General features: G+C 33.5%; 1 protein-coding gene across 1 annotated transcript; it reads left to right on the top strand.

Annotated features, from left to right (window-relative positions):
• Positions 1–6: 6 nt before the first annotated feature.
• Positions 7–15,606, top strand: LOC144855165 (helicase ARIP4-like). Its single transcript, XM_078712980.1, has 19 exons — positions 7–120; positions 1,676–1,850; positions 2,208–2,424; positions 2,625–2,764; positions 3,253–3,375; positions 3,840–4,060; positions 4,506–4,890; positions 5,080–5,265; positions 5,651–5,765; positions 6,246–6,408; positions 6,661–6,903; positions 7,236–7,451; positions 8,147–8,384; positions 8,853–8,952; positions 9,185–9,390; positions 10,398–10,573; positions 10,831–11,042; positions 11,490–11,653; positions 13,011–15,606. The coding sequence occupies exons 2-19, from the start codon at positions 1,682–1,684 to the stop codon at positions 13,877–13,879; spliced, it is 4,143 nt and encodes a 1,380-aa protein (XP_078569106.1). The 5' UTR covers positions 7–120; positions 1,676–1,681; the 3' UTR covers positions 13,880–15,606.
• The last annotated feature ends 330 nt before the right edge of the window (positions 15,607–15,936 follow it).

Below are 15,936 nucleotides of genomic sequence, written 5' to 3'. Positions count from 1 at the left end.
AGATCATGCGCAGAAGAAACATCTCATTCATAATTTTTGTGGACAAAAGCCAAACACTTGTCCGAAGTAAAACCCTATAAATCTCTCATTTTTTGTATACAATTTTAAAATAAAGGATAGGTAAGAATCTTCATTTTTTCGTAACCAAGTTTTCATAGGTAAAATGTTATGTTAATTTAGATATGATCGTATTTAACGATTGGAAAAAGCTAGGCCATTCTCTATAATCGGCTTACCAGAACTGGGGCCACCACTCTAGTTTCTGCCCCCGTAAAAGGCTGGCACGTACTGTATGCTGATGCATTTTATGTAGGCCTAGCCTAGTTAAATGTTCTCTTTAACAACTACTGTAGGCCTAGTCAAAGCTATTTATATGCTACTAGCTATATGCTACTAGTAGGCCATCTATTTAGATTTATTAATATAAAAACAACATTAAAATTAAAAATATAGTAGGCCTATAGGCCTAGGCCTACATATGATTTACTAACCAATTAAATTAACATAAATAGTATTCACAGTATTAACAATACAGCGCTTTTTAGGGGCCTAATTTAATTTACAAAAACATTTATTTTGTATTTATTTTATTTAACCTTATTTATAATAGAGGGTGACCTTAATTTTTATCATCACAATACCGTTACCATGACGTCATGGGAAATAAATTATGTATATTTTATATTATGCCATGATATATTTCTTTTATTCATCTTTTTTTTAATTTAAAAATTAAATACTAAGATTGATGATCAAAATTAAATTTATTTTTTTTAAATTTATATTTTCAATACATAAATATCCATTTCTATAATGCAAGTGCAATATAAAGGTGTATGCCTATAGGGTAGGACTAGGTATGTTGTTTGTAATGATGAACATTTTAATGAAATACCACACTTAATTTTTGAAACGTTAGATGACAACCTTTTTCTGTATTTTCATTCACCTACTGTAATAAGTATCTTTCACATTACTTGCAACCATTCTACATAACTTAAATTATTTTGATTTAAAACATTTGTTTTGATAAGAAAGATTTACAATCATAGCTGAACACGAATTAATTTTCTGCAGAAAAGATGAAAATGATCGGTCATAACAGCAAATTATTATTTTGCAATTTTCATTTACAATTCTCTAAATCTGTTTCACATTTGTTGTATCTGTTTTTCTTAATAACCAAGTCACAATTACAATAATATATAACCCTTGATTCTCATTCCGTTAGCGCTCTTTTATTAATGGAAATATTTTTGACACCGCTAGCATTATTATTAATATTTATTTTTAGTTTGAATATTGAACAATTTTTTCCAAGACTTATTAAGATATATAAATAAGACTGACTTACATAATGAGATAATACAATTGTAGAAAATATATTAATTATCAAATACAGTGCCTTCATAATTTATGTACAAATGTTATGCATGATAAATGTTGTCTGGTGATTAGCAGCATTTAAAGTGTACAGTAATTAATATAAATAAACTAATATAATAATAACTGTTTTGATTTAAGTGTGTTACTTTGTATTTCACTGGTATCACATTGTTGTCATTTTTAAATAATATTTCTTTATTGGATCGATTTAGTAATGTGCAGTTAATGATATAGTAATGTGTATAGTTACTGTATTCAGGGATAATAATAATAACATTTATTTTTACAGTGAATAATGTCAACAGACGGCAGTGTATCTGACGAAGAATTTTTACCGGGAGGATTACAAAGCGATGCTTCTGATGATGACGAAGAGGAGGAGAATGAGGAAGATGAGCTGGAGGAAAAAGAAGTGAACAATGAAAAAGAAGATGAACCAGATCTTATAGATCCACCTCCACAAGGTTTATACTTATTTTTCATTCATTAGTTAAGTTATTATAATTTTAATTAAATTAAATCATTTTGTAAACATTAACATAATAATAATTTTTTTTGTCAGCCAGTCATGGTCAGTACATTAATGGACAATGCCCTACTCTTTCTGAATAGTCTAATGTATGCACTCATAAGGGAAAACACTTCTGCAGTTACTGCAGTAACTACAGTACTTACTGTTTATGCAATTACTTTTGCTTGACTCTCATTATTATACAAACTAAATAATACCTTACTGCAGTAAAAATATGTAGTTACTGCAGTAACTGTATTAGAATATTTGTTGACACAATTGCTAACCTATTCTCTTCATTTTTTTGCAGCTGGTAATTCCGAGTCCAAGGCAGATTATCTGACTTCACTTGTTAGCATTCCAGATGATGCACAAGAAAACAATGAAATTAAACCCAAAGTAAAAAGAAAACGAAAAAAGAAGACCGATCCATCAAGTAGTGACAAAACAAAAAAAGACAAAAATGGTGAACCTAAGAAAAAAAAGAAAAGGGCCAATAAACCAGCATCTCAGAGAAGAAACATCAGGTACTGTGTTGTGGCTGTTCAAAAAGTCTAGTTTTGCTTAATTAGACAATACTGCTTTGTTGTGGCTGGTTAATAAGTCTAGTTTTGCTTAATTAAACCAGACGTTCAGATAACATTTTGTTCTATCAGTGCTTAGTTTGTTTGACTTATATACCATATTGTCTTTATATGTTACAATCGTAACATTGTTTGTTTATCAGGAAGTTGCTAAAAGCAGATGCCTTAGATGAGGAGACTGTAGCAGCGCAGAAAGAAGAAGCTGAAAGAAAACAACGACTGGAAGAACAAAAAGCAAGAGGCTTCCTTAGTCTACCACTGCCACCTGCTGCTGCTGTCACAGGTACTGTTATATTTTGTTTTAAATATATTTAGGCAAATTGCCAAGGATAACCATAAGCGAATTCATTCACTATCCTTCTTAATGGTGGCAATCCTGTTCGCAAGACATAAATACATAAACAAAGTCGTATTACAGGTCTTAGGGAGTGGAGTTGTAAATTGTCATGAAAGTTCTTCCAGCCACCATATGAGATATCCTGTCTCAATCCAGAGGTGCTTTGTCTCCTCATACACATCCCAAGCAAGGAGTTCTGCTGCTGTATATATTAATCATATTTTAAGACTCTGTCATAATTATACATCTTTTACTTGTATTTCCCTGAAACAGCTCCTATTATTGTTACCCTTTAAATGTTATGACTGTTTCAAATAAATGTGAATGAAATATGAAAACATGCCCTTACAAGCTTGGTAAGAGAGGCAGTGAAATGGTACAGTATTTTAAATATATTCCTTCAGATATCAATATATGTATTGCTCTTGTTGTAGAAAGCACAGCGCCTGCTGTGATCAGCTCAAGCAAAACGCAACCAGAAGAGTTGATTATTTTAGACGACAGTAGCGAAGATGAAAATAAAGAAAAGCCAACAAGTTTGAAAAAACCAGTTCCAGGTATGGCACGGCAATGAACACATTTATCCTGTTTTATTTTATTCTCTGTCAAGAATGTGTACCTACCTGTTATTTCACACATGAGTATAAATACAACACACTATTCATTCATTCATATCCTTTATTTTCGATAGTACATCCATATACAAATCATACAAAACAAAATGAAAAAACAATTCACCAACAAATTAACAATAGCAACTTCCACAAAAACCTGCAATATCCTAAAAAATAAATTTGCACACGAACGTTGATGTAGGTTGGATTGTGGAAGTACACTATGAATAAACTTAAATAGACTTGCATATACTAAATTTTAGCAGCAAAATCCAGCCTCTATTAGATGCATAGAAAGGGTGTCATCTGTTACAATACTAAATATAACCTTTCATCATTCACCTCATGCCATGATTTGTACCATTACACTCATAAACATTCATTATTTGTACTATTTACTCTTACAGAAGTAATAGAGATATTAAGTTCAGATGATGATGAAGGTGTTACCGTATTAAGTGATGATAATGCGGAGGATACGAAAACACTGGTGGCTGGTATCCACACCAATGATCAGTTCAACGTACGTGATGCGCAAGGTAGAATTCTCGTCAATGTTGGTCATCCCCCGAGTGAACCTGATATATTTGTACCCACACAAATAGCAAAGATCATGAAAACACATCAGGTATGGATAAGATAATAAGATGGTACTTAAATAGACTTGAGTTTATGTAGTATATTGTAATGGAGCTAGCTGTAGCTTGGTTGTTGACATGCCTTCCAATCCAGTATGGAAGATAATAAGACGGTACTTAAAAACTTGAGTTTACCTTATAATAGTAAGAAACAATAATTATAGTAAAATTGGATTATTTCTATTAAAGATGTATATTGCAGTGGAGCTGTACAATGGTGGTTATCATGCTTGCCTTGCAATTCCAAGGTCTAGGGTTCGATCCTAACCAAGTGTCATGCATGTTACTCCTTATTAATTATAAGCATGATATAGTTTATCCATCCTGTAATTGACAAGTTAACTGCTGTTGAATGTGTATGGATTTTAATATTGTACGGGTAAATACTAAATGTTACATTTGTTATAAATTAAATCTGAATTATTTATTTTTTAGATTGGTGGTATACGATTTTTGTACGACAATTTAGTGGAATCAATTGAACGTCATCGAACAAGTACCGGGTTTGGCTGTATACTGGCTCACAGCATGGGGCTTGGCAAAACCCTTCAGTGCATCTCTTTTATCTCAGTATTTCTAACACACACATGTGCTAAGAGTGTGCTGTGTATCGTGCCTATTAACACGTTACAGAACTGGGTCGCAGAGTTTGATCTGTGGCTACCAAAAAAGGACAATAATGTGGCTAGTTCGTCGTCAAAAGATGACAACACATCTGACGAAGATCAGTCCGCAAAAAACCATATTGTTTATCGTCAATTTCCAATTTATGTTTTAAATGACACTCACAAAACAACACAGTCCAGAGGCAAGCTTATTGGTAAGCAATATTTATTTAGCATCAGAAAAATATTTGTTATCGCGATGTAAAGCTCTGTCTACAGTACACTATCAAACTTTGTGATGTGCCCATATATTGACATGATGATGTCATATCAGTACCATATTAGGGCATATCACTACCATGCATACAGAGTTTAACACCAAATAAATGATTTTATTTTTATAGAGAAGTGGCATGAAACGGGAGGAGTGTTGCTGATGGGTTATGAGATGTACAGGTTATTATCATTCAGACGGGGAGATCCCAACGGCATAGAGAGAAGAAAGAAACAAAAAAAGAAGACTACAACAAAGAAAGGACCGATGGTTATTGATCTGGAGGAAGAGGACAAAATAACAAACATTTTGTCAAGTTAGTCTTCATCTTTTTAACTTTTTGATAAAATTTTTGTATTTTATATATTTATTATATTTTTTTTGTGTCTTTTTTTTTGTGCTTGTGATTTGAAATTTTTACTCTACATTTCTATAGGATTTTACTCTACAGTTCATTTTAATAATTTTATAATGTAATGCGCGGCTTATATTAAGTTATTTGTCTGGGTATTCCACATCAACTGTTCCCCAAAGTCATTTAAAGTGTTTCTTAAAAACACGAGAACTAGGAGCCTGGCGAATTACCAAGAGGATATCATTCTATAGTTTAGTTTTCAAAGACAGAAAACTCACTGTCAACAACAACCTTTTTAGGTCTAGAAAGGCGTAGATTGTCTATGGTAAATATGTTTATGTTGCAGAGGTGTATATGGCTTTAAGTAACCCAGGACCAGATCTTGTTATTTGTGATGAAGGACATAGGATTAAGAATAGTCATGCAAGTACATCACAAACACTAAAGAACATACGCACACGGTAAGACATGCTCTAAGTTCATTTACGTTTGCTTTGTCAATGCATAATCATTGCTCCACAATTATCTTTAATCAGGTTATATTGATGTTCTCATTTTACCACTAATGAGTTTGATATATAATATTATATAACACCTAACTAAATTCCTGTCATTTGATTGGACATTTGTGGGTCACATGCAATGCTGTGCAATAATACGCACTATTGAACAGTTGTTCAATAGTAATTTTGTAAATAATAATGTTTATATTCTTGGAATGTTACAAATAATATAATTCACTTCATGCCATTATTTATACCATTCCACTATATATATAACAAAGTAAGGTAGGCTACTATGATTCTTTTACGAGTTTGTTTCATATTATCATACTTCTCTTTTGATTTTATAATGAAGTTGGCAAAATTGTTCTTTTATGTTTTATCCTAAATAAAGATTGTATGAATGATAATAATCACTTCTGCCCTTTGTTGTTGTAGGAGGCGTGTTGTGTTGACTGGCTACCCACTACAGAATAACCTGCTAGAGTATTGGTGTATGGTAGACTTTGTACGGCCTAACTTCCTTGGAACCAAACATGAATTTTCTAATTTATTTGAAAGGCCAATTCTGAATGGCCAATGTTCTGACAGTACTCCTAAGGTAGGTTGTGTAATCAGTACCAAACCCTCCTAATACCAGAAAACCAAAACTGTCTTTGGATGTCCAAAAGGTCCTAAATGCTTTTTTACGATTAAAAACAGCATTTTTGGAAAACTAGACATATTAGGCCAGCTCAAATGTGTCCCCTGTAGAGAGTCACCTGTAGAGGAGGACCAAGCATATAAGTATTCATAATCTATACTTTATTATTATACAGTAGAAACAAACGTAACATGGTTTTTTATTCTCCAGGATGTTAAGTTAATGCGTTATAGAGCGCACGTCCTGCACAGTCTTCTAGAGGGTTTTGTCCAACGACGTGGCTTCCAAGTCCTTACATCAACGTTGCCTTCTAAAGAGGAACATGTGATATTTGTGCGGCTGACTCCATTCCAGCAAGGCCTCTATCATAAGTTTATGCAGTATTTCACAGAGATGGGTGCTGGTGGGTGGTGCACATCCAACCCTATTAAAGCCTTCTCTGTCCTTTGTAAGGTAGGTTGATTTAAGATTTTAGAATTTTATGAAATGTTGTTGTTATATCATAGTGTAACCAATACTGTTCATACATAAATAAAATTGCACAAAGTACAGTAGTATACACAGACACTAAAACAATAAAAAAAGAAAAACCAGAAAATAAATATCTGATTGGTTAAAATTATATAAACCGATTATTTTGGTATGGCTGCGGAAAAACAGCCTTAGTTAAAAAGGTGTGTGGATTTACAAACAAATGATTGCCTACATCTGCTTTCCAACTTTCAAAAACTACTTTTAAATTGCAAGTTGTTCTCACTGATTAATCTTCATCTTTCTCGTTCTAGATATGGAACCATCCTGACATCCTCCACGATGTCCTCCTTCAAAAGACGGACTCAATGGCTGACCTCGACATCCCAGATATCAACACAAAAGCAAGGAAGAGCGCCAAGAAGAATTCTGTAGCTGGTAAGGATGTAGCATCCTGCAGTAAAATGGACAGCAACACAGATGACGTCTCATATGTGGATAAAGTTAATCACATTATATCATTTGAATGGGTAAGCTGCATTTATCTTGTTAATATGGGATTCGACGTGAGGTGGTTTCCCAAATGATCGTACGATCAAAACGGTACTGGGTATAATCAACTAGTGTTCGTGTTCCCAACTAATCATCCATTCATAGAAGTACTGATGAAGAAGTCAATCTGTGGCTACAATAGAATGGACCCGAGACCTGACTGTCTTCGATTTTTAAATAACAAAGTTTTGAAAAGTTTTTTAGGAGTTACTTTTGTAAGGACCCCAAGAAGAAGTATTTCATTGTGTGTATGCAGGGTCATTTGGACACTTCAATACCGTTTGACATTTGACACAATATGTCACAAATCAAAAGCTTCATGACTTTCTTCTTAAAATTATCAGAGCCATAACGAGAGGTTTTAAACAGACAAGGCAAAGATGTCTTAAAAGTATACGTGCTGTGCCAGGAATAGTGTGGGGTGGGAGGTGGTTGTGGCGAGCGCATAGTATACGTGCTGTGCCAGGAATAGTGTGGGGTGGGAGGTGGCTGTGGCGAGCGCATAGTATACGTGCTGTGCCAGGAATAGTGTGGGGTGGGAGGTGGCTGTGGCGAGCGCATAGTATACATGCTGTGCCAGGGATAGTGTGGGAGGTGGTTGTGGCGAGCGCATAGTCTGCCACATGCTTTCTACTGCTCTGATGGTCAAATTTGTTCTTTTTTGTTTGTTAAGGCGAGAGACATAATGAAAAACTACCAACCATTAAAGTTGTCTTACGGCAGTAAAATGATCCTGTTGATGAAGATTGTAGAGGATTCAATCAAGCTGGGAGACAAGTTACTTGTGTTTAGTCAAAGTCTTGGTACACTATCATTAATTGAGAAGTTCCTAGGTCAACACACTATACCAAGACCACCAAACGCAGCAGATGACATGCCTACCAAATGGCAAAGAAACCATTCCTATTTTCGTAAGTTTACTATTAAATATTGTCAACTGCTGTTAAACTAAATTAAACTTTAGTAAAACCGCTCCTTTGGGACATATTAAGAACAATTTACACAGACGAGTGGTAACCGCTCGTCTGTGTAAATTGGCCTTCAAGGGGACACTTTCCTGTGAAACTAACAAGAGGCAATATATGTGTTAACACTACAGCCTACCCTTAATCAGGAGACAGCCCTATTAAGGAGACACTTAAAATGGGTGCTTCTACTGTTTTATAGTGAAAATGTATAATAAAGCGATAATGACAAGTGAAAGCTAGCTGTCTACACTATCAAACGTTATGTGACAAAAAAAATGCGATGTGCCCATATATGGAAATATATTTGGGCGCATCACACTTTTGTCAAACTAGTTTGATAGTGTAGACAGAGCTTAAAACAGGAGATAGGTACAATATATACAAAGTATTCATCATTTAATTATTTTGCAGGTCTTGATGGTAGTACACCTCCTTCTGAACGAGAGAGATTGATTGGTCAATTTAACAAACCCAATAACAATCAACAATGGTTATTTCTACTATCAACAAGGTAATTCATTTTAATTGTTTAATTTGTGTTGTTAACCTTTCACTCTTATTCACTAAAGCTCTGTCTACACTATCAAACTTTATGTGACAAAAAATGTGATGATGTCATATCACTACTATATTTGGACATATCACTACCATATTTGGGCACATCACACTTTTTTTATCAAACTAGTTTGGTAGTGTAGACAAAGCTTAAGGCATACTTATTTATTTTTGTTATTAATTTACAGAGCTGGTTCACTTGGAATTAATTTGATTGGTGCAAATAGAGTTGTCGTTTTCGATGCGTCTTGGAATCCCTGTCATGACGCCCAAGCTGTGTGCCGGGTGTATCGCTACGGACAAACCAAAAAATGCCACGTGTATCGATTCGTTACCGACAAAACATTAGAAAAGAAGATTTATGATCGACAAATTTCTAAGCAAGGAATCTCCGGTTAGAATTCATTTTTTTATTTTAATGGTTCCCAAATAAATATGTTGTATATCAACAGAATGAACAAATTAATTTTACATAGATTCTATGTCATTGAAAATTGCGAAAATAATCCTATAGCATCACTTTTTAAAATGGGAGTTTATTTCATTCTGTTTCACTGTTATCATATCAATGTTACTGCAAGCAAAGGTTTTTTCTTTTATAATAAACAATGACATTTTAAACCTGTAATTACCCTTTACTGGTTTTAAGTTCAGGGAAATTTGGACATTTTAAACCAGGAATTACCCTTTACTGGTTTGAAATTTAAAGGAAATTTGGATTATACAATCTAAGCATTTTTTTTTAAAATGACTTCCTTGCCATTAAAATATATACATCCATTTGCATTTAATGAACAATGCATTGTTATCATTCACAATAGGATATTGTTTATAAACACAACGTCCAGTGTTTAATTGTGTTTACCTTTCTTAATGCTGGGTCAGACCACATCCTGGCTTTCATTGTGTGTGGACATGCCACCACAAAACTAGGCAAGAAATGTCTTAGCTTACAGCAAAGCAAAGTTACAATCAGGCCTTTAGCTGGCCAAGTCTCAAGTTTTTTTTGGACATTCCATAACTAAGTTCTTAGATTTCAAAGCATAAATGATACAATTAACATTCTGTGTATAAACTTGATGAAGTTTTATAAGCAAAGACAAAAGCAAACTCAGCTAATATAAGTTACTGGTATTGGTTGGCTAAGTGTCTGCTTTAACTTTCAAACTTAAAACCCTAACGTTTTAACATATATTTCTTACTACCTTGGAAAATCATTTAATTTGTTAATTTACATCATAATGGCTTGCATTGCTTTTTTCAGAGTTTGTTTTAAATTAATTTCTTTATTAATAAATCCTAAATGAATAAAACATATTTCTTACCACTTGTCAGGAAAGGTGAAAACAAAATGATACTCTTTTTAATTAGTTAATTTTGGTTTAATTTCTTCAATTATAGATCGTGTTGTCGATGAATTAAATCCAAAATTATGTCTGACCAAGAAAGAAGTTGAGAGTCTGATGGACTACGACGAAAGCGACGAACCATTTGAAGATTTTAGTCATTTGAAACATCAGTATAGTGATAACATTCTGAAAGATATCTGTGAAGAACACAGCAATATATTATCTAAGGTAATTAAAGAATATCAGCTGGCTTGTGTGCACTTACAAGAAACCAGTGCATCTTTCAGTGTACTGGTCAATATCAGCGTTTGACATTTGTGCAACAAGAGAGTGGTCTGTCCTAATTGGAGGAAAAGGGACTAGACACCAAATAGACACCAAAGCTCGTCTGTGTAAATTGGCCTTAAGAGTCAAACAAATTGATGAGAAAAATAATTTACTGTATTCTGTAAATAATATACTGTATTCTGTAATTTTATTGATAGGCTCCTCATTGTACAGATTCATTGCATGAGGATATCAGCAATAATAGTCTAACTAAAGCAGAGAAACGACAAGCAAAGAAAAGTTATGAGGAAGAAAAGATGTTGAACATATCATACTCTAGGCCGTCATATGCTGCATTTTACCCTAAAGGAGCACCGCATCCACTCCCTAAAAACATGGCAGGACCATGGAATAACTCTGTATTTAACAAGTATGTTTATTTTTGCTTGCATTTTAAAAAATTAATTATTTGATTCCATTATCTTAAAACATAAAGTGAATGTACACACATATGTATTAGTTTGTTTTATATTATTATGTATTTTATACTTTTGCTTATTTCTTTTTTTCCCAACTTGTTGTACCTTTAAAACATTTTTTTCATGTTTTTTTCTTTGTAATAATACTTGTTTTTTTCTAAAGGGTCTTATGACTACAGATGATTACTTGTCTCTGTAAGATCTCTGTAATGTAAATATTTATATTGCTGAATAAATGTGAATTGAATAAAAAAAAAATGTTATTGAATTGGCTATATTTAAATCATGGTTCTTCATAGAATTAAATCATGGTAGCTTTATTAGAATATAGTATGTCAGGAATAGTTTGTTATAAACTCCAATTTACGCCCAATAATATTGAATATTCATTCTTTCAGATACCCATCACATACATTAGCAAGGCCTGTCGCCAATGTACGTCCAATGCAATCTACTCCTATACCAATGGTACCTCTACATAAACAAATGACATCGTCTCAAGATAAGATGGAGAGTTTAAAGCAGGCTGGAGTGTCTGTACAAAGAATAGTCTGCACCACAGGTAAGTACAACCACCATCTACAATTTAAGTACAACCACCATCTACAATTTAAGTACAACCACCCTCTACAATTTAAGTACAACCACCCTCTACAATTTAAATGTTTTAGAATTGTATTTAACAGGGTTACATTTCCCTCATACTTTTTTTAAAAACTAACGTTGCGTTACGTTGTTGTGTTGCGTCTCTAGTGGGAACCACGCATTAAACCCGACACCTAACCCTCTCGGCATCTCCTCCGCACACTATCAACTGGAAATTGTATCACTAACATCATTTTTCCGCCTGTAGTTTACCCAAAGAAACCTAGTAGTCAATGTATACACTATCCGTTTTTGCAAAAAATGATCGGAAAAACTTGACAGAAAGTCAGCTAACTAGTTTGCTATGCTTTTCTATGTTAAGCATTATAGTTTTCATTGTTTTTATTTCCGCACAAAACGTGTCAAATTACGTTTTACAATAATGTACCCACGCAAGTCCTTGTATTTAATTACTATTACATAGATTGATTTTGACCTTTGAACTAGTTATCATATTTCTTTGAATGTCATTGTTAGAATGTTAGGATGTGATTACAGCCGAACCCATGGGTCAACTAATGACACCCTTTCTATATGATATATTTTCTTTGAAACCAAAAGTATATTCAACGATTCTCTGAACATAATATTTTTAATACTATATTTGGGTCTCAAATTTAATTTAAAATCTGATCTACTAGAGATAAATATTGTTCAAATAATGAATGAATATTCAAGAATATTTTTTGAATTGAAAAATTGAGTTTGACCAGCTGAGTTGAATAGAACAGTAATGATTTCAAAGAATGAATAAGATTCAATTATTATCACATTTGGCTTAAGTTCAATTGTAATCTTTGCACTTTTATAGAAACCTAAAAGTACAATAACACTAAGAAAACATTGTGACTGTGCATGTTTCTATTTGTATTTCTCTTTAGAATTGTGTTTCAGTTTGCTTGTAAACAAGTAATGCATTAGTCATACAGAATGCAGATTCTTGGAAATAAACATGCTTTTAATGAACATACATTAATGTAACATAGTTACATACATTAATGTAACATACATGCTTAAATGTAACATTCTGTATGCTTTAACATAGCAGACATGCTTAAATGTTACATACTTTAACATAGCAGACATGCATTAATGTAACATACTGTACATGCTTTAACATAGCAGACATGCATTAATGTAACATACCATTAATGTAACATACATGCTTTAATTTCAACTAAACAATTTTAAAAATTAAAAAAGAATATTAAAAAGGTTAGATTATATTCAATTTGATATATGTTTGTATTATTTTTATAATTGATGTCTTTCAGACATTGTCTTGCCAAGCACCACCACATTAACAACATCGCAACCACAGGTTATCAGAGCTGGAGAGAATGTGACGTTTATAAAGACACAGAAAGGGATGTACTTGCGCACAAATGATGGCAGAATTCTTGCAATCAGAGATAATACTGAAGTGCCGCAGTCTGCAACAGCCTCTGGCACTCAGTTGGTGGACTTGTCAGATCAGGCCACAGGCCAGAACCAGGTCACAGGTCAGAACCAGGTCACAGGTCAACGGTGGAAACCTATAATGACAGCAGCACCAATTGGGTCAACATTGGGTAATAGTAACCCAGTAGTTACACAGAGTACACCAAAATCCTCGACCTGTTTACTGCCAAGTGCTCAGGTCGTTCCACTCACTGCTAATTGTTCAAATAATTCTGCCAACCGTTTTAACATCGACAAACAGACATCTGGTGTGGTTCCACCTCAGACATCTGGTGTGGTTCCACAGACCTCAGGAGTATCTGCCAACTACTGGGCTGAAAGCAATCAGACCTCTGCATCATCATCGTCGACGTCAGGTCAAAGTTCATGGTGGCAGCCATACTCTGGCGGTGTTTCCATGCCAACATCTGTATTTTCACAACCAAATCATTCTTTTTCAAATTCAACAAACATTTTAGGTAACGCAATGCATATACATAGACAACCTAACAGCAGTGCTAGTTCTAGTTTATCGTGCCTTTCCCAAGGAGACAACACGTTTGTGTCTCCATCTCAAATTGACACGTCTGTAGGCCTAGCTGGATTGTTATCAACAACAGAAAGCACAAACGAACCAAAGGACACCAACTCAGACCTGCAAGACCTATCATCGTTCACTCACAAAAACTTTTTTCAAAATTAGCTGTCATTCTCAATTTTGATCGAAATTAAATACTGCCAATCTTTTAGTTATTGCAGAATGGAGCTATGAAATTAATTACGGTATAGCTACAGTATTATTATTCACCAAATATTAGATAATAAGACGTCTTATTCTTACCAAATATGATAGTGATATACCCAAATATGGTAGTGATATGACATCATAATGTCCATATATGGGCACATCACATTAAGTTTGATAGTGTAGACAGAGCTTAAGATTATATATTAGATTTGTTATAATATAGGTAATTCAATTGAGTTGTTTCTTTTTGGTAATAATGTGGAATTTATATTTTGTTAAAAAATGATGCATTAAAAGGAAGCAAGGTAATTTTAAAGAAACTTCTGCCATATATAGAGATACAGTACAGGTATTAGCAGGCTATGTTGATCTATGACGTCACTGATTCACGATGTTTTATGGGAAATCCCCAAAGTTTTCTGATAGTGTTGCGTTTCATCAGCTCATGGACAAATGAATTATACGAATTAATTTGTCCATGATCTGATCTATATCTTTCATATCAATAATTTATGATTTCTCTATTCACATTTGAACGATTGTGCATACATATGTTTTGGCTGTTCTCTCTCTCTCTAGCATTCTTTTTTTAAGTATTGACTGTTGACTGCAAGTTATTATAAATTAGTATTCATAAATTAATCATGGTAAATTCAAAACTTGAAATTGATAGAGTAGAGACTGAAGAAACAATAATATCTCTAGCAACATTAATGTTTAAGACTATTGTAAATAATGATGTTTTTTTTGCACACACTTCTCTTCGCATAGCTGTTCAATGTTTATAATTTGCGTTTTTTAAAACTTGTACAATTTGAAATATTCACTATTTTATTTCCCTGATGTTGGACGTTTTTATTTTACAGTTATCTATCCAGATGTCGCATTTTATACTAAAAATCTGTAATGTTCATAGATATATGATAATGTAATTATTTAATATTGTATGTAATTTAATTATTATTGAATGATTTTATACTGGCATCTTCCTAGCAAACGCTTTAACAAAATTATTAACTTTGTTTAAGTATGCCTACTATAAATGATGTTTTAGTAGACCATAAATGATTTTGCTAAATTCAGTTTTCAGAATTCTCTTCTTAATATTAGATAACGAAGTCGATTCAATATGATAAGAATTAATTGGTTTGGTAAATAAAGCCCCCGTTACTTCTATCTTTACTGAAGCAAAAAGAATGGTATATGCCAGGCCAGGTATTTACATGCTGAACCAGGTTGTCATTTTGTTAGGTGGCGGTATTAAGGCCACATGTGCATTTAAATACATCGTTCAGAGCATCACTAAGATTACAGTCAACATTAAACACGAATACTAGATAATACCTGTCATTAAGGTGAAATATAACAATTATATTGCACGTAAACATGCACTATTCATGGCAGACACGTGTAGTTGTACTGAGCCTGGGAGAATTTCGTCCAAAACGACCACGATACATGTATAAGATTATAGATGGTTACCTTGTAATAGTAGGCCTACCGTAAGTAACTCAATGGATACAATTAAACAGATACTATAAATGGTAGTAATAATATATCATTTATTCGTTCAGTAATTAGCATTGGTAATTCAAAGAGTAAAAAAAGTAATATGGTATTGTCGTTTTATTAGTACAGTAGTAGACAAAACTTGACATTGTATTAAAGTGTATAAAGGCCTATATATTTTGTATCCGCAACGAATGTAGGTAAATGGATCATGTGACCTGTAAATACGGGTTGACGAGTCATGTGACCTGTGGATTAAGGTTGTTTCACACGAGTCATGTGACCTGTGGATTAGCGTTGTTTCACACGAGTCATGTGATGTATGGATGAGGGTTGTTTCACACGAGTTATGCACATGATATTGATGTAATAATTCTTCACCGTTGATTATCTCAATGTATTCTCTATTTAAAAGAGACCTCCATATCAATTGCACAGCCCCTGGTGGTGATGACGTACGTGTAACGCGAAGACGAACAACGTGCAGCGCAAGGACGGACGTG

This window comes from Antedon bifida, chromosome 11 (genome assembly GCF_963402885.1).
Source record: "Antedon bifida chromosome 11, ecAntBifi1.1, whole genome shotgun sequence".
In the NCBI taxonomy this organism is placed as follows: Eukaryota; Metazoa; Echinodermata; class Crinoidea; order Comatulida; family Antedonidae; genus Antedon; species Antedon bifida.
Note: the sequence above shows the minus strand (reverse complement) of the source record. Positions and strands in the feature narration are given on the sequence as shown.

Bases quoted from the DNA above. Each gene is read 5' to 3' on its own strand.
- LOC144855165 (XM_078712980.1), top strand. From the start codon at position 1,682: ATGTCAACAGACGGCAGTGTATCTGACGAAGAATTTTTACCGGGAGGA. The intron at 7,452-8,146 runs GTAAGCTGCATT...TTGTTTGTTAAG, and splicing joins ACATTATATCATTTGAATGG to GCGAGAGACATAATGAAAAA. The intron at 8,953-9,184 runs GTAATTCATTTT...ATTAATTTACAG, and splicing joins TTATTTCTACTATCAACAAG to AGCTGGTTCACTTGGAATTA.